General features: G+C 39.7%; 1 protein-coding gene across 1 annotated transcript in view; it reads right to left on the reverse strand.

Annotated features, from left to right (window-relative positions):
* NAV2 (neuron navigator 2) overlaps positions 1-24,474 on the reverse strand; it is a 231,203-nt gene that overhangs the window by 99,491 nt on the left and 107,238 nt on the right. The window contains exon 11 of the mRNA XM_029911548.1: positions 7,595-7,717. Within this exon, the coding sequence (XP_029767408.1) occupies positions 7,595-7,717 (123 nt within the window). The remainder of the gene's footprint in view (positions 1-7,594; positions 7,718-24,474) is intronic.

Below are 24,474 nucleotides of genomic sequence, written 5' to 3' on the forward strand. Positions count from 1 at the left end.
GCTTGTGCCCAGGACTTTAATCAGTATCTATTTTTATTTGTTTTGTCATAGAATCATAGAATGGGAATCATTGTCCATTTGATCTAGGCACAAGGAAGCTGCCCTGTGTTTATTTTCTCATTTGGACCTATGGCCAAGGGTGCCTGCCCTATAACTGTCCTATTTTCTTTGGACTGAGAGCAGAATGTCTTTTGATCTGTCAGGGCCTGTTACCCCAAAGCCCCCAGAGCTGGCCTCTACACTTTTGCCCTCTGCTTTTATTTGTTGTTTAATATAGTAATTGTATTATTTAGCCCTAAGAAGCATTTTTGGTTACAGCTTGTACAAAAGATACTATACAAAATAAAGGTATATTGTATTGTTACTGCTGGAAATTCTAATCAGCTGATCTTTGTTACAAGATCCCAAGGCCAAAAGCTTCAAAGAAACTTGTTTTTTTTGTTGCTGTGGTATCTGATTTTTCAAGATAAACATGGTATCTTTCAAAGGCTGAGGGATGATTATCGACATGCACCAAAGTACATCTTACATCTTTGGAGTGGCGCTTCTTCTTGAGCTTACTGATAAAATCTAAGCAGACTATGCAGCTGAGTGGTAGATCTGGTGGGATTGAACATCTGAGTAATCCTTTGATTTTGCTATTAAGCAACTGTATATATATTTATATCATATGGTTTGCATGACTTAGTGCACAGATGTTGCACAGGTGTTAATATATATTTATGCTTTGATGGATTTGAAATCTACCAGACTTATGGCTTTTCCACTATTTTTTGTGAAAAAATATTTTACCTACTATATTTGATACCTGTCTGAAGGTATCCTGCTCCACATTGCTGTCCCACAACCACATGCACTTGCAATTTTTAAGGCTTTAGGCAGGTGAAGGGTTGGGGGTAGGAAAGTGAAATCCAGGAGGTAAATGACAGCATTTTAATGGCAACAACTGTAGCATCTTAACTCCTATGGTTGCTACTACTAGCTGGAAGAGCAGCTGCACTTCTGCTGTGGGATGAAGGCTCTGGTTAACTCAGATCTCTCCAGCCTGACAAAAATTAGGAAATCCTGATGTGAGCTACAAGACTTTGGATGCAATTTCACAATTTCAGATAAGAAAGGCACTGAAACAGCCTGCCTCTGAGCATAAGGGATTAACATGTGAGCACATGGAGAAGCCATTGAAGGGGAGAGAGATTGTCACGAGTATTCTAGAGTTAAAAATATACTGAAATAGTTTTCTTACACATTAACCTTGAAAGCTGTTCTGTATCTGCTTGTGCACTCAGACTCTAAGCAATCAAGGCGCTGACAACCTAAAGGTTAAAATGTAACAAGTCATGCTTTAACATTTTAGGATAAAGGCTGTCTTAAATTCCAGACACGTTTTCAATAGGTTTTTTGCACTTCAGTAACAGACAGCAATATAATGCTGCCCTTCTTAAAGTAGCATAATTATATAAAACTGAATCCAAGATGAGAGGAGTATGACTGTTGTGGTGCATACCATTTTTGACGGGCTTTTTGGTTCACCGTTGCTCTGGAAAGGATTCATCACCCTGTTTGCCAGGAACTACAGAGACACCTTACTGTAACAATAACTGTACTATTTCAGCTAATTATTGTATGCAGTGTAGTTGTAGCCAGGATATTACAGAGACAAGATGGATGAGGTAATATCTTTTATTGGAACAACTTCTGTTGGTGAGGAAGTCTAGTTTCTAGCCACACAGAGCTCTTTTGTGGCTCAAAAGCTTGTCTCTCTCACCAACAGAAGTTGTTCCAATAAAAGATATTACCTCACCCACCGTGTCTCTCTTATTTCAGCTAAGGAAGATACCACTACAGTTTCCACTAAAATGCTACTATTTACAAGTAATTAACATTAGTATGGGACATGTGGTAAATGGCAACATTTTCATGATGATCATCATAAAAAAATAAGTCCATTCATCTTTTTATATTACCGCAGCATCTGTGATAGTATTCTTATCGTGCCAAAATTGATGGCATTACTTGAGAGTATTACTTCCAAAATGATCACATCTACAACCTTTTTCTCAACTCTTTTGCAGTGCACTCCTAGTTCCCATGTCTACCCAGATAATATAACCACCTCTATCCCCCATTGAGCACTAACACAACTTACTACTAACCTTGTCATTTTAAAGCAATGTAATCCTGTTATACTTCACAACGTTAACTCACAACTAGTGATCCTATGCATGCTTCAACCTACAGTTTTTACACCATGAAAGTGTAGTCTATTGCTCAGAGTCAAAATATAGGAATGCAACCTACATTTAACTCTACCACTGGCTTGTACTATGACCTTAGGTAAGTCCCTTAACCATTCTCTGTACTCCAGCTTTAAAACAGGGATAATATTGCCCGCCTTTGTGAGCTGCATGAAGATGTTTCATGAAAAGTGAAATAAGTCCAATGTATTACTGTTAATTATTATTGAAAGTCCCCATTTGTTATTACCATTTCTTTTGCACCTAACATTTGTTCAAGTTCCCTGCAAACATGAAATACAGATTTCTTCCCACTGCCTAAAAAGTAGCCATTCATCTCAGGTAAATTGCTGTAGATGCTGTCATTCTGAGAGTCAACTCTCTTCCAAAGGAATCAATCTTTGCTTTTTTGAAAGCCATTAAAATAAATATTTCATATTACTAATGAGTATTACATTCTTTAAAGAGAAAAACATACAACACAACAGAATATGTATGTGTGATGTAAAAAAGAACCTCTTCCTACATTTGGCATAGACTCCCAGGCAAAGCATTAATATTTTTGTATTCTGTATAATCCTCTAGTTTTAGGTTTATAGACCAATTTTTTTCTTCTGAAATTTGCTGTGGTTGTTTAAAGTCTTTGTACATAAAATGAATACAGACTTTAAAAGCAATTAATCTGCCCAGAATATTTTAATTAAATTAGATGTAAACTGATATGTGAGAATTGCACAACACTGTCATATGAGGAAAATGAAGGATTTTCCAGTCAAGTCACAGGCTATTCAATAGTACAGTTTATAGCCAATTTAATAAAGGTCACAACCTACCATCAATTCACATGCAGTTCCATGGGATGAATGATGACAGGACATAGTGCCTTAGAGTCTAAACAGTACTAGGGCTACAGTAAGCTATTTGCTATCTATAACTTGCTCTCGGGGTCAGTGGGCTGACAATTATGTTATTTTCTTCCTCTGCACTCTTCAGTCATAGACATCTATTCCTTGGCTATGGCTGTCTGCTTTTCATTACTTGCTCTGTCCTCTGCCACTGTCTTTTGACATTGTCAAAAGGTCTCTAGTTTTTCATTCTGTTGTGTGCATCCATTAGCTCCGATCTTTATCTTGCAACAATTTTTATTAATTATTTGTGTTACCACAGCACCTAGGAGCCCTAGTTATAGACAATGGCCTATTGTGAAAGGCACTGTAAAAATACACAACCAGTGACATCCACAGTTTTAATCACTGATACCTACAGGTGGTTGCAAGTTTGAAGTTTCTATTTCAGTTTTTACTATGAAGTTGGAGCAGATGGGGAAAAGTCCCTAGGCTTAATTCCCCTCTTACACTGCTGTAAATTAGGATTAACACCATGGAAGTAGATAATGTTACACTGGTGTAAGTGAGAGGAATTAAGATGGTATTAGTGAAACAAAATTAATGTTGCTGAGTTATACACATTTATCCAAAAGATTCCCTAGTGGTGACTGCATTAAAAATATTGGGTTTCTCTCCACTGACCGACTTTCATATTAACATCACTACATTTGTGTTTTATATTTCCTTGATTTTATTCTGCTCTGGTTCAGTTTCACTCTTAATTCCTGTATCTCACAGTGCATCGCCTCTCTTAGGTCCATACCTATGTCTATAATCATCATAAGATTAGTTGAGACTCTTGTCTATGCAGTGAAATGCTATTGAGTTGCAGGAAATAGTTACATCATAGCACACTCCTGTGACACAGTTAAACTCAATCTGCTCCCACATTACCGCAGAAATGTACAGTTTCAATAATTGTGTTCCTGGACTGTGCTATAACCTTGGCCATTGCAAAGGTGAAGCATGATTTAAATCCTTTTAGCTGTTTTACTTTTCATATTAAAATATTCAAATTTTTCCAATCTCAAACTAAAGTAAAAAAATGAAATAATCCAATTTACTCTTACTCAAAAGTAGTTTCATAAGCACTCATTCATTAAGGCTTAAAAAAGACAGATGTATTGATATTTCCTTATCATATATTTAATAGTAGCTTTGAAGTTATTCTTGATAAAGTCACATTCACTAATATAGTCTTCTGAGCTATTCGGGAAGATACAGTAATTTAGCTAGATGTCAGTCTCAAATTATCTACACAGAAAGAAACAAGAAATGTTTGTACGCAGATATATTAAACTTTTTTCTCAACTCGGAGATCCATATTCTGCCCCTCTACTACGTGCACTCTAGTAACTGTGAGCTTTGAGCATGAACCTAATGTAGCCTTAGATCAGGGGTCGGCAACGTTCGGCACGCGGCTCGCCAGGGTAAGCACCGTGGCGGGCCGGGCCAGTTTTATTTACTTGCTGACGCGGCAGGTTCGGCCGATCGCGGCCCCCACTGGCCACGGTTCGCCGTCCCGGGCCAATGGGGGAGGCGAGAAGCGGCGCGGGCGAGCGATGTGCTGGCCGCGGCTTCTCGCCACCCCCATTGGCCCGGGACGGCGAACCGCGGCCAGCGGGGGCCGCGATCAGCCGAACCTGCCGCGTCAGCAGGTAAATAAAACTGGCCCGGCCCGCCAGGGTGCTTACCCTGGCGAGCCGCGTGCCGAACGTTGCCGACCCCTGCCTTAGATCAAGCAGCCCTGTCTGACAATGTGAAACAAACTTAAGCAACCAGATGGTAAACACCAAACCATAAACATGGAAGAGATGAAACCGTAGGTGGTTAATTTACAAACTTAAAAAAACACTCAATAAAAAGGCATTAAAAATGCTATCTGTTCCACACACACACACACACACACACAAATTTTCTTCAAGTGAGTAAATAAACTCAGCTGTGTTGTGTGATGATTCCATTAACCTTGCAATCAAGCATTAAATTAAACTGCCTAATTCAGATTTCCTCTCCTGCTACAGGGGGAAATGTACCTTGTGAGGGCTATGTTTTATGCTAATAGAGCTAATGTACAAAAGCTTCTCTACTAGCCATCTACAATTCATGAGATAACACTAGTAAGTAAAACAGGTAAGCAAATTGCAAAAACTCCTTTGGGAATTCTTTAACTAAATAACCATTTAGGTGTGATTTGCTATATTTTCACACTGGGTTTTCTCATTGTATTCAGTTTACAGCTATTTATGGTGAGCTAAATTTAATCTTCATACATATTTTCTAGGTAAACTACTTGAGCAGAACTGAACAATCGTTAACCTCTGTTCATAGATGGAGTAGACTCTAACCCTTTGTTATATCATTTTATTAGATTACCCTTCATTAGAGTAAAAGTTCAGTTGAGAAATGAATTAAAATTTAGGATTTGTCTACACAAAACATTACAACATCACACATCTGGGTGTGAATCTATAGTGCTTTAGCTTGCCTCACAGTAACATCCCATGTGGTCACTGCTACAGCACGCTGAAAGTACAGTAATGTACTTTGACAAACTCCCGTTTCAAACAGCAATATGTCAAAGTGCACTATGGACCTTCCAGTGTGCTGTGCAGTGTCCACATGGGACATTAATGAGCAGCAGGCTAGTGCACGGTCACATCCTGGTTGCCATGCAGCAAAGGCCCATGTGACGAGCCCTTGGTTTTAATCTCATGTTTTAAATGCTCAATGACTGAATAGGAGCTTTTTTCAAATCACAGACTCAAATTTTTCAAGATATTTACGCGTTGCTGAGCTCAATGTTGAAACACGTAACTGATTTAGAAGCTTTAATCTCATTTTTAGAAGGGATTTAGATATGTAGGACCCTAGCTCCCATCAACTGTCCATGGGATTCTGGCTCCTAAGTGCCTAAATCCCTTTTGATATTGAGATTTAGGCTCCTAGGTATGCTAGGCATTGCAATACTGAGCACAGCGACACCTAAATACCTTTAAACTCTGGGCCTTAGCCTATAGCAGAATGCACCAAACTTCTGTTTAAGACAAATAGATAAATACAACTACTGTATTCTAATGAGAAAGGATTTAACCAAACTATTAATAATAAAGCCACAGTATCTGGGACGAAGTGGAATCTATCTAGTGCTCATGATCCTGTTTTGCTCCTGAGTCAGCAACATGGACCCAGCCTTCAGTACTTGTATGGTTTCTTCTTCCAACTCAAGTTATAAGATTTATTTTCATAACAACCCTCTTTCTCTCTCCCATTCTCCTTAGTTTCTAATTATGAGGATGATGAAAGCTCTTTCACCAAATGTGTTCTTTGGTTTCTCTGTAACAAGTTGCTACTAGCAAGTAATTGCCTTTTCTTTTGCAATGTGACATGATTCCTCTAACTGGAATTTATTTAAAGCTGAAATAAAAAGCTCTTGTAAGAAATAAGAAAACCACACACAGGCAGGCTGGATTTCAGGCAAGTGACTTAGCACATAGAACTCAGGAAGATTTTCATACCAAATGAAAGTGTGACAGATGCTGTAAACATCAGAGGGGGAGGTAATCCAGATCTTATCTCCTCAAAAACCACACCTAGATTCTCCTATACTAGATTCTCCTATACTATTATACCCTTTTTAATCTAGTTGTCACCAACCAGAAGATCTCAACCACAGCAAATGAAGTCTATTACAATATGTTCCAGGAAAGGTGAAAAAAACATTTGCTAACTTCAAAATCTGATTAAAAAGTGAAGCTCAAAATCTACTACTTAGGGGCACTTTATGGAAATGTAGAGGCCATGCATGGGCCCTTCTGCAAATGTTCTCAGTGCAAAGGCTAGGTTCAACCAATACATCAACTGCTTACGTTAAATTCATCAAGCACGATGGTTGGGAGGGGATAGGAAGTCCTAATCAAATCCGGTTACAAAGCAAAAGTACTCAGCTTTTTCTATTCGTCACAACCCTAGCTATGTACATGTCACATATCTTCTGCAGAAGCTTCCTTTTGGATCAACCTCCCTAAATTCTCTTCTCTCCAGTTAATCGTGTTCCTTTTAATAACCTGACAAAGCCCTCATACCAGTCTCTGGGCTTGATTCTCCTCATTCAAGTTAATGAAGTTTCGTCAATGAAGGTGAGAAGAGAATTGTGCCTTTCTTTTTCAAGTCCAATGTATTAAAAGTAGAATTTTTAAAATATGCTTTTGTTCTTTCCAGCTCACAAAAACCCACTTGAGAAACCCACATTACAATCAGAGGACCATATTTTAAAGGATTTCTGCTGTGTCTGTGCCCTTGTCCTAACACATTAAGTGGTACACAGTATTAGAGCCCTTACAACCAGATAGTCAACTACTGAAATCCCACTACACAGCTGTTTACCTGAATTTCAACATGCATTAGCAGCTGCAAATTATGACACTGTAAAAAGGCACAATCTAAACATGCATTTGCTTGACACTAGCATACCTGTCAGCATCTCCTAGTCCCAGTGAGGTGTTACGCTGCAGTGTCTCCCGCACTGCAGCCATCCCATCTGGTAGCCGATTCAGTCTACGAGTGTACAGGCCCAAACCACCATCAGTCATGTACCTTTAAAAAACAAAACACGATATCAAATGTTCAGTAAAACAATTTGTAAGCACTTCCACACTTTTGGTGGTGTTCATATATCCATTTTATACCTAGTACTCAGAGACAGAGCAAGCTTTGCTCTCAGTTACTCCAGAGTCATTTTGCTGAGTTCTGGCCCTGAACTCAGTGCCCCCTCCCCCTTCTCTTTTCCACCCCCAGGCAAAATGAGACAAATATGAAGAAGGAGGAATACAATTTTCATTAAAAACGCACATGCATCATTCCTAAATGACTTGTGATTTCAGCTCTCTTTACTCATTCCCCAGCTATTTTGTGTTGTTTAAAACATTGGGGGTGAAATCCTGGAGACACTGAAGTTATTCACAAAACTCCCACTGATTTCAGTAGGATCAGGATTGCACCCAAGGTCCTATCTGCTGTACATTTACATTAAAGATCTCATAGCACTCTGTGTGAAAAAGGGGATTTGCACCACTGGCCAAAAGTGGCTGCTCTTCCACTTTTGTGCACTGTGCTGTCTGTCCGTAACTACCCTCCTCAACCGGAGAGGTGGCTGCATTTCAGTGGTTTATTATTATTATTAAATATTTATGAAGGACTGTGTGTGCATATGGAGCTTTACAAATGAATAAGACAGGGGATGGGGGGATAGCTCAGTGGTTTGAGCATTGGCCTGCTAAACCCAGGGTTTGAGAGTTCAATCCTTGAGGGAGCCACCTAGGGATCTGGGGCAAAATCAGTACTTGGTCCTGCTAGTGAAGGCAGGGGGCTGGACTCAATGACCTTTCAGGGTCCCTTCCAGTTCTATGAGATAGGTATATCTCCATATATTATAACATCCTTGTCCTGAAGTGGGTCCAGTCCAATAAAACAAAACAGAGATCCGTCTGAAATGTATTATGTTGGACCATTAAATAACATGAAATAAGTCTGTATTTTGTGGACTTCTGCATGGCCAACAAGGCAAACAGAAATTCTTTTGCATCTAGTTTTGTCATAAGAATGACTATACTGGGTCAGACCAAAGGTCCATCTAGCCCAGTATCCTGTCTTCCAACAGTGGCCAATGCTAGGTGCCCCAGAGGGAATGAACAGAACATAGAAAGGATTTCAAGTGATCCATTCCCTGTTGCTTATTCCCAGCTTCTAGCAAACAGAGGCTAGGGACACCATCCCTGCTCATCCTGGCTAATAGCCATTGATGGACCTATTCTCCATGAATGTATCTAGTTGTTTTTTGAACCCTGTTATAGTCTTGGCCTTCACAACATCCTCTGGCAGAGTTCCACAGGTTGACTGTGCGCTGTGTGAAGAAATACTTCCTTTTGTTTGTTTTAAACCTGCTGCCTATTAATTTCATTTGGTGATCCCTAGTTCTTGTGTTATGAGAAGGAGTAAATAATACTTCCTTATTTACTTTCTCCACCCTAGTCATGATGGGGGGGGGAGGGGGGAGAAGCAATCCAATTTAGTTTTCATTTCCCAATTGTTTTCTAGATCACTACAGAGAATCTAATATAGGAAACTTGCTGTGCAACTAGGAACAGGGTATGTATAGTACAAGTACTAAAAGCATCCCTTCTGCTTTATACTGGAGGTTTATAGGAACAGTCTAGAGATCCCTGATTCCGTGCAGGCATGAAAATACCAGCCTGACTTGTGATTTCATCCTAAAATGACAATCTGCTGTGGAAATGATGGCAGGGTGAGGACGAATCTCACCACCTCTTCTTTCAATAATCCAGCTATGGTCTTAATGGGATATGAGTGTTCTCACTGGGGTCAGCCCAGGACAGTATGAAGTCGAAGTAGGAAAAGAATACCTTCTCTTTTGGAACTCCTGCCCCCTGGAACAGCATTGCTGTTGACAGAACCCCCTAACTAATATGCCGTGTGTAGGTGTATTTTGTACACATACACCCTATACAGTTGTATATATATATGCTGACAAACGATATAATCATATAGCAGGACAAATGAACAAAAACATCATATACTCTGTATTTGAATAGCATGAGAATATAAACCTTAAACATATTCACTGAGATTTTTATATACATGATCTCATTACTTTAATTGTGTTTTTTAACATTCTCAACTATGCTATAATTGGGCAAAAAATTCATTTGTAAGTTATTGATCTGCAAAGCTAGTTTCTAGATAAACAATTCAAAGTATCTATATAGTTCTGGGGTGTAAAGAACAACAGGACTTAAAACCTCAGGACATAGATACTCTGAATGTTTATCTAGAAACCAGCTTTACAGATCAATAACTTACAGAACAAATTTATTACTTCATTGTAACATAGTTAAAAGACATTTTCTGCCTTAAAAAAGGAGAGCATTTCTTCTTAATAGCTTAAAAAAGTGAATGAATGGAGTTGCTGACTGTAAGTGCAACACATCTTTATATAGGCAGTTTGAGAAATGAACAACTGAAACATCTCAGATGACACCTCATCCCAAATGTTCCGTTCTTTTAAAAAATACCCTCAATATATTTTTCATTATTGATATTATGAATCATGATCTGAGACTTTTTAAAATTTAAGTCAAATATTTTTTAAACTTCTTACTGAATTAAATGAGTGTAACATTTATGCTCTAAAGCAAATAAAGTATACCCCCAACAGACACAAACATTGTTAAAATATTTTGCATTTATTTAGTGCAAATAAATTGCAAATTGGTAAATTTAAAAAAATGCAATAATCTCATACCCAATCCTCTAAAAAAAATTCCCAACAATACCAAAACAACACTTTGCATGGCACATTACTACAAAGATTGAAGATAATACATAGATCAATTAATTTTCTTCTGGAATAACAACTAACTTATAAATAATGCATATACATTAAACATTCGAACTAGATTTTTAAAACCGTTTGGAAAATAACATGCAAAGAAGTTCATAAAGTCCAAAGAAAACAGGATATTTTTGTTCTTGCTTTATATCTGTATGTATTTGTACAACTATTTAACAATGCTATAATCAAATAAATATATGACAGCTACAGTGGTAGAGTTGATATCTTTGGCATGCAGTTCAACATACCTTAGTGACTCGTAAATTGAAATGCCTATATCCTCTCAATTCTTTTGTCACTCTTAAGGAAATAGTGGTACAACACCAAAATTATATCCAAACTCCTATGATCTCTTCCTCTGTTTTAAAAGGACCAAAGCCAATTACTGATTTTTCTTACTGGGGCCTATTTTTGCTCACAAGAAGAAAGAACAGCCAATCTAGCCTTAAACTCATAATATAGCCATGGATTAGAGGGAAAAAATCATGATGCAGACAGCACTGGCTCCATCTTTTCACTTTTGTATAATTTCTGTCACAATGTCTCTGATAACAAACCTAGCTGACTGTACAGCCAGACTCAATTACTACAATTACATGAGACAGGAAGGTTAAAAAAAAATTAAAAACCCTGCACTAGATGTGATTTAGCTATATAGGTCTGTACTGGGCCTGTTCAAGAACAACAGAAGAGTCCCTGTTGGGAGTTTTACAAAGAGGTTGCTAAGCTAGTAAATCTAGGGACAAGGCTATTCTCAGTTCTCCAGAGTCTACAGGGATAAGATACAATTCTTTTCTCCAAATTTAATAAACAAGGAGGCTTAAAAGAATTATAACTGTTCCTCCGGAACTGCTAGAGCATAGCTTACATCAGGTCTTCCATTCTGTTTGTCAGAAACTCATAAAATCCTTAAAATGGAAGAGCAAATTTTGTTCATAGCCAATCACAGAAGAAAAAAAAAAGATAGAAAAAAGTATACCACTCTAATTATGTAAGACCATATCATTAAATGTTCATACTACAGGCATGTTGCAAAAACTCACATCTGCATATGCAAATCAGCTAATTGCAACTACTTGTTTGCACATGCAATGACCGATTTGCATCTCAAATGCAGAAACATTATTGTGAGTGTACCTGTTACACACTTTGAAAATGTAGCTTTTAGGTCTGCATTTGTCATCATCATCTGGCATATAACTAATCCTTTTAAATAAAATAAACTAATTTCCAAGATTTTTTTTAAGCTAAAATAGATGTGATACTAGTTGAAAATTATGATATTGTGCATACACACTACATACACTAACTAATCTTAATATGCAGACTCTGGGTGAAATCCCGGTCAATGGAAAAACTCCTGTTGATTTCAATGAGGCCAGGAGTTCACCCTCTGTATATATGTGCAGCAATCAGATACATTCAGATAATTCTGTACTTGTGCCAACTGGCACAAATACTAGCTTTTCATGGACAGACTTTCAGAAGCGCTGCGCATCTATAAACCCAATATAAGTCGATGGAGCTGCAGGTGCTCAACACCTTTGATAATGATGTGTGCAGGTTTTATTACTACTTTTTATTTTTTTAAGGAAAACTAAAGTGTGGCAAAAAGAAAATATGTGAACTCAAATCTTATAACAGCTACAAATCATGTAGTCTCACCTCGCTCTATAAAAAAATTGCATAATGGGTTTGTTTTCTTAAATATTAGATAGACAGGAGTTTTATTTAACATTGTCAAATAAGTAGCACAGCTTGTAGAATTAAAAGTTTTACAGCTGGAATGCTATTATACATAAATTCTATCTAAGTATGTGGGTGCCCCTCCCCTAGTTAGGGAGAAATTTGGTTGGACTAAAAGGAGTGATGCCTTAACTCCAAACTGGGGCCAAATGGGGGAGCTGGAGAGGGCCCCATCTCCTATATTGTGCATGGAGGAATGGGGAAGTGGGTTACTCTGTCTCCTATAGGTTGGCTGCGGGGGAGAGGAAACAGAGGAGCCAACTGGCTATGAGACCCCTTCCCCCCATATGTAAAGATATTAGGGAAATTAAGAAGAAAGGCAGGCCTACAGAAGTGTTCTTATGAAGCATAAATACCATTAAGAGCCTAACTCTGCAAACACTTACTACTGGCCGTAACTGCTTCCCATCATAATTTAGGGGCCAATCCTACACCTTATTATTAAGTACCTGTCTACCTCTGTTAAGCATTTGTCATGCCATCATTGGTCACTTACAACAGGTTGGACTGTACGTTGGGCTGTACAGATGAAAGGCTCTGAAACAAATTCACAACACTCTGTCCAAGGGAGTGGAATGCAGGCTCTCTCATACTCTTGCCTTCACAACAGGCTCAGCTGGGCAAGAAGAAATTGAATGCCTATGCTACCACTGACATTGATCTAGTCTTGTCCTGATACATCACAATTCACTACTTTTAAGCACCTGGTAATAGCAGCTGGGATTTGTGTCAGCCAGTGTCAAGGGGTTGTATTTAATAACATTATAATATATTGTGATATGCATATTTAGTGACGAGGAAGAGCATTAAGCCTTACCCACTGTGTTGACTAAGGGACTCTAACAGATGTACCTCCAAAGCAGAAATGCAGGATGCTAGAATAGCCTAAGGAAGGATTTTCTCTCTCACATGTATTTTGGTCTTCATGTTCCCCGTACAACTCCTGATAAGCAACTACATAAATATGTTCCTCTTCGATGCTGTGAAGGTTGACCTACCCTTTAGTTCAGTGCCATGGCTGCTGTTAGAGTGTCCCCAGTCATCACCTATTGGTGTGTGGCAATGGGTTCTTACACCTAAGATGATGTTCTTTCATATTCAGCCAGCCTCAGACTAACCACAACACTCGCTGTGTCCATCAGCCCAGGGAAAGTTTCCTTATTCCCTTGTGATAGAGTGTCTCCAGTATGCTTGCACATAGTGCTTCTAATATTGTTTAATTTTTTTACTTGTCTTTACAAGACAATATATTAATTGCCTTATTAGACTACTGCATCAGAAGTACCGTGCTAACACATTCAATGTCAAACACTCTTTAAATATCTAAATGAACAAAAGTTTAAATGACATAGTTCAGGAACTTTTCTGGCATTTCAGTAATAACAACCAGAGGCCCCCAAACACTGACTTTTTATGCAGATGTGTAAATATTAGTTCCTCAGAAGAATTTAACAGCCACGCTTTAACAAGGTTAACAATTAGACTGGACAATGAAGCACTGATAATAAGGAGCTTATCTACCTTCTGTGGATTATCCCTCAGGACTCATCTCAGTATTTTTACTTTTCAACAACAAGGAAATACAATTAATTTTCCACACTTGTGCCTCTCGACTACACAGGTGTTGTTTACACAGGCATCCTTAATAGTGTATTAAAAGTGCATGGCACAAATGGAAACAAAACAATACATGGTACACTTTCTAGGCAAAAGAAAAAAAGTGCCCCGCTCTCTTCTGTTTCAACTGTTTTTGAGTTCCCTTGGCAATTTAGATCTTTGAATTGCTCTCTTGTTTTGCCAACTACACCCCTGTAAGTGCCCCTGAAACTTTGTATGGTGTAGCGTATCCTTTCAAGTTCAATATTTTTAAGATGTTTCTGATGCCTAAGTGATTTTTCCCCCTTCCCTAAGTGCACATACAGAAAACAGGATCAAGTTATACCACAGATCAACCAAAGTCTTACTTAGCAGGCCAAGTCACTTGACTTTTGTATGCACTCTGTACTTGCGCATGTATACAGAGCACCAACAGCATGCTTATGGCTACACATCTGACAACTCTCATACTTATTCAGCTTTGCTGCTAAATTTCAAAACAGATAGCCAGGAGAGCAGAATTCTCAAATTGTGAGTACAGTATATACAGCCTAAGGGATATTCTAGGCTTCAACATACAATCTGACATTCCAAGGACTTTTTTTGCCTCAGTAATAAAATTAAATTCATCATCTCAAGTAAATCAAAGTCCAGACAGGATAGTGAATCCAAAAGATTGGTCATCTCAAGGTTTCCAATCAGGCAATACAAACATTTACTCTTCTAGGCTTCAGTTACACAGTGTCATGGGTATTACTAATTGCTAAGTGTCAGTGCTGCAACATCCAGTCAATGTGGTTAGTTAGACAAGAACAAAGTACATTAAAGCTTTGATGTGTGTAAACAGCACATCTCTACTACTGCTTATAAAGTACGATAAATGTGATCAAAATATGCCTGTTGATAAAACCAGGAAATCATCTTAAAATATGACTAAACTAAATATCATTATTGCTGCTCGACTGACTGAAGGACCACTGCTAACCAGAAACTTCTCAGTTTAGTATAATTTGGGTTTGCCTTTTTTGTTCTGACAATATTCTGGACCATAAGCTTGACTCTCACTTTTTGCCAAATTCTTGTCACCAATCAATCTTGCCTGACCACCCATCATCCTGCCACTGCCAACCATCAGCTCAGCATTTTATCTTTCTAGCCAAAGGGTGGAACATGCACCCTGCCCACAAAGCCTGCCTTTAAATTAAAAAATAAAGAAATAAATAACCAGCCAAGCAAGGTCAGCTTGGGTTTTGTCTCTGGTTTAAATTCCAAGTTTTGATTCACATACATTTCAACAATTCAGCGAAGGCATTCAGGAATGTGCTCAGGTCCTGAGCTTTTTCAGCATGGTCCTGTTGTCACAAGGCCAAAATACTCAACATGCAATCCAAATATTTCCTTTCAGGTTCACATCAACTCATACCCAGTGTGCACTTCACTTTACATCTAATTAGATTGCGCAAAACAGATGGACTTTGGGTGTGTGTGGTGGGGGACGGAGGGAGGGAGACAAGCCCTAGTATAGAATAACTCCTCTGCCCCCAGCCATACCTTGCATTCTCTGGAATAGCAATCATTGTTTGGGGTTGCGAAGAAGAAGATAGCCATCTAAGAGATAGGTGAGAAAGGCAATTTCTTTTAATAAAATCTCATGAGTGAATTTCACAGCTTAGTTTGAGAAACCAGGTAAATGCAATATACTTATATCAGTAGCAGTGGAAGCAGCAGCTCCCCCATGGAGGGCTCATTCTCCATGCCAATTTAATCTTGACCCTTTCCGCTGGGAAAGCCACTAACATGGGGAGGTGGTTTCTGTGAAATACATACTTCTCCAGGATACTTCTCCACTGGGACTAGAACTGGGACACATTTCTCATACGCCATGGAACAGCCGTCACATAGTAACAATTTTTGGTCACTTCAGCTGAGGCCTAAGAATATTTCTGCTTGCCTGGTCTCCTGGGTCCACACTTTATTATAAAGTCCACAGCTGTGCTGGTGATATTCTACAGTAAAGAGATCTTTCCTTTGCTAGAAGAATGGGTATCAAGCACATCATCTCCTGTAAGAGATTTGGTGCTTACTGTTGTACTAGATTAGATCTCAGATATGAGTGGTATGTTCTATATGCTTTATAGCCACAGTTGCTTATTTAAGGTCTAATCCTGCACAACCAAAGTTAGTGGGAGTTTTGATAATTGTCACACTAACAGTAGCACTGGGCCTTTACTAAAATGAGTCCATTTGTCACTATTTCTGCAGGGCTCTCTTGGGGTCAGAGGATCTTAAAAAAAATTTAAAATGCACGTGCTTGTCCTGATTCAAAATCCTGGTTCCCGTACTGGACATTAGGCAAACATTTCAGACACTGATACAGCCTCCCGTTGCCAATTCTGCTTTAGATTGTAAGCTGCGCAGGGAAGGCGTTTGCCCAGTATTAATCTTTGGAGCACTATTCAAACCTAAGCCACTATAATATAAATGACAAGATTAAATACATTGACCCACTATCCAGCTCTCCCTTTTAATGGTATCAGGAAAAGCAGCTACTTTTGAAGAAAAATATATATAAAAAAAAAAAAAATCAGGGCAGTGCTGTTTCTTCAAAAACAGGGAAAAGACAATTAGAAAGAAATAAGTAGTTGCATTTCAAATTGCGTTAGTATCCAATTCTTCAATGCAAACAATCTAAACTGTAAATTACGTGGAGTTGTAATCCTCTGGTTTAGTGTATGTGATTGTATCTCCCTCTAGTGGCTGGTCCTACAGTCTACTCCTTTCTTACAGCTAAATGAGGTGTCCTTTAGCTCAAATGGTAAACCTATATTTTTGGTGCAGAAGGTCCTCAATTCAATCCCTGCTCTGGTGTCTACATGTGTATGCAGACAGGGTTTTTTACAGATTAAAAAAAAAAAAGGGTAGGATGGTAATTACCTTTCATTTTCTTCTTGTACCAAGGAGCAGCCCACAATAGCAAATGTCATTTGATGTTATAGGTCTCAGTTGATGCAAGTGACCCAGAGGACTGCCCCACCATGAATCACAATGGATCTCTTTTCTGTTCTTTTTGCCCATTCTGTTTTTCCATTCTGGTGTTGCTTCATTCACATTTGCAGCTGATTATCACTTTCCACTTCCCTTCACCTTTTCAAAGCCTAAACACTACAGCGGATAGCCCTCTCAGTCCTTATAGGGTGGAGGGGAAGAAGCCCAGCTGTGGGGGAGCTGCAAGGGTGTGGTGAGCTGGATTTGGGAAGGTGATACAGGACACAGAAGTGTGAGAGGAAGGATTCCACACTATTTACAATAGAGTGGATGATCTAAAAATCTAAGAATGAGGGCTGTTATACACAGTCTAGACAAAATATCACAATGAGATCCCAACAGCATCACCTCTTCCCTTCATTCTTCCACAACAGTGATGCGCCACCAAAATCCATACACAAAAATTCCACCTCAGTTGGTGATAAATGTGACACACCCTGGGTAAAATACTGTTCCTTATACATTCCACCCTGACCCTGGGAACAAAACAAACAACTATTCCATTCTCTCTCTCCTCCTTATATAAATCCGTCAATACAACTCCTTCATTGACTGATGAGAGTAATCATGGCATTTGTTGGAGGAGGGGGACTCCAGACTCTTCAACTCCCAACTGTGGCTAAGTAAGCAGGCACTGGCATGGAGAACAGCTGTTCAGGGCTCCCATTCAGCACAGCAACACATTGGCTCTCTGTCTCTTACGGGTGCTGCTGGAGTAGCCTTCTGAGAATAGGAGCCTGGACATTAGATGATGTGCTCCCAGAAGTGTTGATGGGAGACAGGAGAGGAGTTACCCTGGCAGCCTCATTCAGGTAGCTGCCATGTCATAGCCACCTATGGCATGACGGGTGCCTGAGGCCTGGACTTCACTATAATTCTTCTGTCGACCTAGCTACTGCCTCTTGGGGAGGTGAATTACCTAAACCGAGGGAGAAACCCTCCCGTTGGCATAGATAGTGTCTACAGTGAAGCAGTACAGCTGCACTGCTGTAGCGTTTAAAGCGTAGAAATATCCTGCATAAGTAGCAGCCTGCTCAGTCCTAGCTGTAAAGAAGGCAAAGCAACCTGTGGCATTCTTGGATAGGACTATGAACCAATCCCCCCCCCCCCCCCCTTCCAGAAGAGTAACCCATTCCCACCTGACAAATTTTGTGCAGCTCCATATGTGACTTTTCTCAATGCTGAGAACAAAGTAATTGATTTCCCCCTGCCCCCAGGAACCTGCTGGGCAGGTAGGAAACTATTTCTCAAACAGGTCAGAATCAAATGAGGCTTGGGGAAGGGAGCTGAAGGCCGTGGCTTATAGGCTTGCTAGCACAGCCAAAGGTCCTGGCAAAGCCATTGGATATGGGCGAGTCTGAAAGAGGAATTGCTGAGGGGCTGGGGGTCCCTGGGAACGTTGGTGTGGGTGGGTGTTGGAGAAACCCGGAGACTCTGTTTTTATGGCATAGTGCCAATCTGAGGGTAACTGGGAAAGATCTGAGATATCTTCCCTCTTGCTCTCCCCACTCCTTCACTCTGACCAGGGACCAGAGAGAGAAGAAGCAGAAAGCCCACATGGGCGTTGGAAGTCAGGTGCCACAGTGTTACCCAGTGGGCTTCTTCCCCCTCTCCCATAATGATAAGGGATTTTCTGGCTGTCACTGGCTAAGACATTCCTACTCCTGACTGTTGTGCAGTCGTGTAACTCCAACTAAGTTATTTAAGGGTCTGGATCCTGCAAACATTTATGACTTGGTATAGTACTTCCTAAAATGTGTAGTCCCATTGTTTTCTAAGGGTACGTCTACACTACAAAAAAAACCACCCAACACATCCCCACACTGAACCTCAGAGCCCAGGTCAATTGACTTGGGTCATGGGACTTGAGCTGCGGGGCTAATAATGGCAGTGCAGATATTTGGGCTTGGGCTGGAGCCTAGATTCTGAAACCCAGAAAGGAGGTCTCAGACCCCAGTCTGCAGCCCTAGCAGGAATATTTACACTGTCATTGTTATCCCCACAGCTCAAGTCCCATGAGACCAAGTCAAGTCTGTTACACTCCGCAAGCCCAAGTCAATTGACCCAGGTTCTGAAACTCAGTGATGCAGGTTTTTCTTTGCAGTGTAGTCATATCTTAAGGATCTATTGTAGGTAAGCACTATGCCTTCAGGCCTCTGGGACGGAGCCCTAGAGTTGTAGAAAAAGCTCTGTGATATCCAATTGTATTACATGTGAAGTAGTTAGTCACAACTTATTAAAAACTGTGTTGTTATTCACAAGAGACACAGTTAATGTTGAGTGTGAAACATTAACTTTGACATTTGCTGACTTGCATGCTTAAATGGGTAATATTAACACTCAGAATAGCTTTTTTAATGTAATATTTTATTTATTTTCTTTTTAGGCATGGTTCTCAGGGCATGATTTACTTTATATTTGAATATTACCTTATTTTTGGTCTTTTCATTTTTACAACACAGGGACAGCCACAATTCCCTACATCCAAAGCTGGATATCACAACAGTTCTCTGAGGAGTCAGAAGTCAGAATTTCCTAATGCCATTTCATAAAGGTCATTGATAGCAGACTGAGTTGTTCTGAGTCTACTTAGAACTCCTTGGGCTAGCATAGGTAAAAATAAAGAAATCAATTAACTACCTACCCTCACAGTATTTACTGTGCTACAGTATTAAAAAGATCAAAATGTAAGAAGCCTGTTCCTACAAGACAGAAGAAAGTTCAAACAAATAGCACATTCAGAGAAAGAGAAAATATAACAAACTAGAATTCTAATGATTATTCGTCATGGAGTATTGCAGCCATATATGGTATCTGTAGTTTTCAATTTCATTCATTATTCATACTTAGATCAAGTCCTATCATGCATGCTAAGCCATTTAATCTGCAGTGCCTAATGAAATGACCAAACCACTGAAATTAATTTGAATCAGTCAAGGTACAGAGCATGGATATGAAAAAGGTTACAAAGTTTATCTTGTACTGAATGGGCGATAACATTGCAATTTGGCCCAGGCTTCAAAATTTGGGCCTTGATCCATATTTGTATTTTAAACACCCCAAAGATGAGGCGTGTTTGGATGCAGGATTTTGATGGCTTTTACTCCATCTTCTTATCATCATTATTTATTATTTGTTGAGTGGCAGCAGTGGGCTCAGCTCTGTAAAAGATACAAAGAAAGACATGGTCCCATCCTTGAGTGCTTTCATAGTTTGCATAGATATGGCACAAACCAGAACCAAAATGTGTGGTGTGACCCAGAGGACAATTCCACCTTAGGGCCTCTGAAGTCAAAGGAAAGACTAATATTGATTTCAGGGGCATTTGGATTGGGCCTTTAGAGCACAGGCTTTTGGTTATTAAATTTACTGGAAGAGTGATGGCATTTTTGCTGCTGCCAATTCAACACTGATGGTTTTTTTCAGAAGAAGTGAATTTTAAGGCTTAGGGCTTGACATAGCACTGTCTATACCAAGGGCTAGGTCAGTATAACAGTGTCGCTCAGGGGTGTGGAAAATAGTAAGTAAGTAGTAACATGACATAAATTTGTAATGTAGACCAGGGCTTAGTATTCTAATTCAGGGAGTCAGTTTAACTAGCATGTACACATACTGAGATGTAGAAAGCAAAAGGTTCAGAACTGCAGAATGGATACACAACAAAAAGTTTGAATGTAGATCTTCTTAAATCATACAGTGCTTGAACAGGCTTCTCATGCTAAATGGCAGCACCTATGCTTCCAGTGCCATCAGAAACTGAGAATTACACAGCTACACAAACAGTGAAAAATACTGAGGAAAGAGAGACAACTAAACTTCAAATAATATGCAAGTCAAATAGGTTCTTATTTTAATCTTCACCAGCTCACCTCTCCTTACTTCTCATTAGCAGCAATCTGTAGCAGCAATTTGTAGCAGCAATCATTTTTACAGAGAACAGGTAAGAAAGCAACCATTATTAGCAAGAACTTTTTTCTTACTTCTTGTGAAATATATAAGCCCTTCTTTTCCAATAAATGTGCTCACCTCGACCCTAATGAAGGACTGACAAGCCACGTGCAAATGGAAAATAACTTCAGAATCTAAGATGCCTTCCAGACAATAACTAGATAGGCAATGAGAGCATATTGCAATATCAATCAATAGAGGCGTCAGAGTCACATAAAAATCTTGTTCATGTTACTCAACACCTAAGCAAATCCATCCTCTCTCTCACTTCTCTAGTAAGGCACTCTTATCTGCTGTACTATAGACACAGAATATTAAAATTCAGCTTGTGATAAAATTCAGCTTCAGTGATTGCTTTGGCCTATGTAGTTTATGTGGGTACATCTCTTCCAAAGATCCTGCACCAGATAGACAATCTGCCAGCTAAAATGCCATTCCCAATTCCCCATCTGTGGCCCTGTTTAATTCTGGTGACAGTAGGCCATGAGAAAGCCTGACTTCCCAAACTGTCCCAACCTGCTCTCCCTTTGAATCTCTCTCCACTTCAGCTCTACATCCTCACTTCACAGTCCTTGTAGGAAGATCATTAAAAACCACAAAGCCTCAAATAAGCAAAGAGGGATCTCTCAGGGCATGTGTGTGTGCATGTGTACAATATGTGTGTGCATGTGTACAACCACATAAATAAATTCATACATAAATATACGGAAGGAAAATGAACATCCTAGCAAAAGGGAGATTAGAGTAAATTGCCCTTCTTGACAAGTAAACCAAAATCAAGGGGAGGATGGGGGTGTCACAACCAGGACATGGGTGGTTAGAGCAGGAGTCAGAGTTAGGCCAAAGCTCAGAGCCAGAAGTTAAGTCAAGGATCAGGGCCAGAGTGAGAATCAGGAGTCGAGCCAAGGGTCAGAGCTGGAATTGGAGTCAGGAGTCAAGCCAAGGGTCAGAGCCAGAGACCAGGGCAGGGATCAGGAACAAGACAGGAAGGCAAGAAATGGCAACAGGTAGGGAATCAGGAATCAGGGACAAGTCAGGAAAGCAGAGCTCAGAAGTCAAGCAAGAAGGCAGGGTCCTATGTAGCAGCCAGACAGGAATTCACTCAGATGCACAGACAACTTCCTGTGTCGCCTTCTGGCTTAAACAGCGCAGCCGGACCAATTGGTAGGACCGGGCGCTTGTACAATCAGGATTCCCCTGCGCAGTGCCACATCGCTCACCAGTCACTAGCAAACTGCCAGATGGTGGTTGGGATGCCAAGACTGCTCGCGGACCTGGGTTCAAGACTTGTGGATCCTCACATCAGGTCACAAGCCCTTTCCAGTTAGCAGCACTCTTCAGATCTGGGGGAGGTTAAAAGTCTCCCTAAAACTACTGCTTTGGTTTTGAAGTAGATAGGTTACATGATTCCAAGCCCACCTAGGGGGAATGAATTATTTCACATCAAGGCCTGTAAAAGCCTGGAGCTACACAGCCAATAGGAGTTAATAAACCAGGGAGTGTGATACAGGATCTTGTTTGCTCGCTGCTCCAGGAAAATTCAAGTTATCCGCTGCTGCTTTGTTTTGTCAACTTTTTGGTTTCCAGAAGAAGTCAATTTCTCACCTGGATGGGTCAGCCTGCTGCAGATCCAGCACCTGTGGTCTTCCTAGGTTAGCAAAGGTTTGGGAGACCACAGATATTTTTCTGCTGGATCAGGCCATAAGGAATGGCACTCTTTCTAACCTTATGAAATCAATACTAATTTCTGCCAGAACCCTTCTTGAACAGCACTGGAAGGCAGGAAAAATGGAACTTCCCATGACCTGGTGCATTTAAAAGAAAGCCTCAGGAACCAAGGGCTAAAATGATTTATTTTGGCTGTAACAAATATTTTGGCTTCCTTTCCTATCAGTTTGCCAATAAAAACACAGATCCAAGGTTTTTCAAACTACAGCATTGCAGCAATTTTGAAAATGACAAAGTGAAATGTATACCAACTAATAAAGGGCTATTCATGCTATAAATGCCCTTTTGTGCTGTTTTCTACATTCTGTAGCATAACTTAGGAAAATATTGGGCTCATTTGTCCTCCAGTTTATCTTAAAGCGCCATTGTGCAGCAAACCACATCAATGCTGTCTTTACAAGCAAGTTCTCTCACTTCTAGATCCTATATTACCCTTGTCCCACTAAGATACACTGCTATCCCATTTTCTGTTGTGAATAACTCACATCAGGGAAGAGGTTACAAAACAATCTTTTCTTACCGAAGACAGCAATCCAGCATTATTAGGGGTCAGCGGGGTTCACTGAGGGTAACACCCTCGCCTCCAAGACAGAAGTTCAAGTCCCCCAGTTGGTATTGGGATAATATCCGGGGCTGTCATTTCAATGCAGTATTGGAGGATTGCCTCCCTTCTGATGAAACCTTCCCATGTGATTATATTCTAAAGAATGTCTCCAAAGTCAGCATTGTGTGGTACTGCATTGTCTCTGTGACTGCTCAAACTTCAAATGTGCACGCATTTATAAGTAAATATGGTAGGTTTTTGTCCCCCAACTGCTCAAACCTCAAACTCGATAAATTATCTCAAAGTGAACCTGGACTTTCTGGCTCTGACATCACCAGTAATAAAGATTCTGTCATTGGAACTTAGTTCACCATTAAAATAATGCTACGTGAGCCAGAAAAGAGTCCAGCTCACTCTCCCATACCTATATTGGTTCTGCAGTGCTCACATAAATAAAAACATTTTAGTCAGCGAGGGCAGCAGACATGATTCACTACATTAAGGACACATATACGTTAGAAAGAAAAATGCCATTTATATACAGCCACGCTTCTGATCCTATGCTTGAAACTGAGGTCCTTTCTATCAGTCTTTGGTTGGCCGTCCGAGTAAAAGGCAATGATCCCAGAGTACTTTTGAAAAATTGTAGCAGATAAGAGTCCTGTCTCATATTCTGTCTCCCTCAATTAAATAGGCTGTAATATACAATACTACAGGTAAGCTCTTGCTGAGTACATAATGGTTGCTCTACTGGCCTATGCAGTTATGCTACCACTGGTACTTATTATGTTGAGATACCTGAAATGAGAGAAATGCTTGGTAAAACCAAATTTTAATCTATTTTATTATTTCATGCGTATTGCATTGTGAGCTCCATTCTAGATTGTTATTCAATATTTTAAAGGCTAGTGTTATATTTTTGAACTTCAGCAGGTTCACTGCTATATAGTGCAGGGTGACAAATTAGTACAAAGTAAAAAATGAAATGTAGAGATCTATACAGTCTCTAGTGTCTCTGGAAATGTACATCCGGGACCTTAAACTCTTTTTTCTGTGCCTTTCATAATTACATCCTTGTTTGTAAGATGAACTTCTAGAATGTGAGGTACTGAAGCTGGCAATATCATCTTATGATTTTGCTGAGGACAATTTTCAGTTCAGATTAAGAAATGAACTTCCTGAGCAAAACATTAGATGGAGCCACACACAGTAGCCTTATACGCATGGTTCAGAACATACGACAGATCTCTGCAGACAGGCTCATTAATATTGTGAAAAAGGTGTAAAGATAGAGAAAACCATAGTTCTACCAAGGTCATTCTTTTTCACTGGACA

The sequence above is a fragment of the Terrapene carolina genome, unplaced genomic scaffold (assembly GCF_002925995.2).
Source record: "Terrapene carolina triunguis isolate 2854851 unplaced genomic scaffold, T_m_triunguis-2.0 Scaffold96, whole genome shotgun sequence".
NCBI classification, from domain to species: Eukaryota; Metazoa; Chordata; order Testudines; family Emydidae; genus Terrapene; species Terrapene triunguis.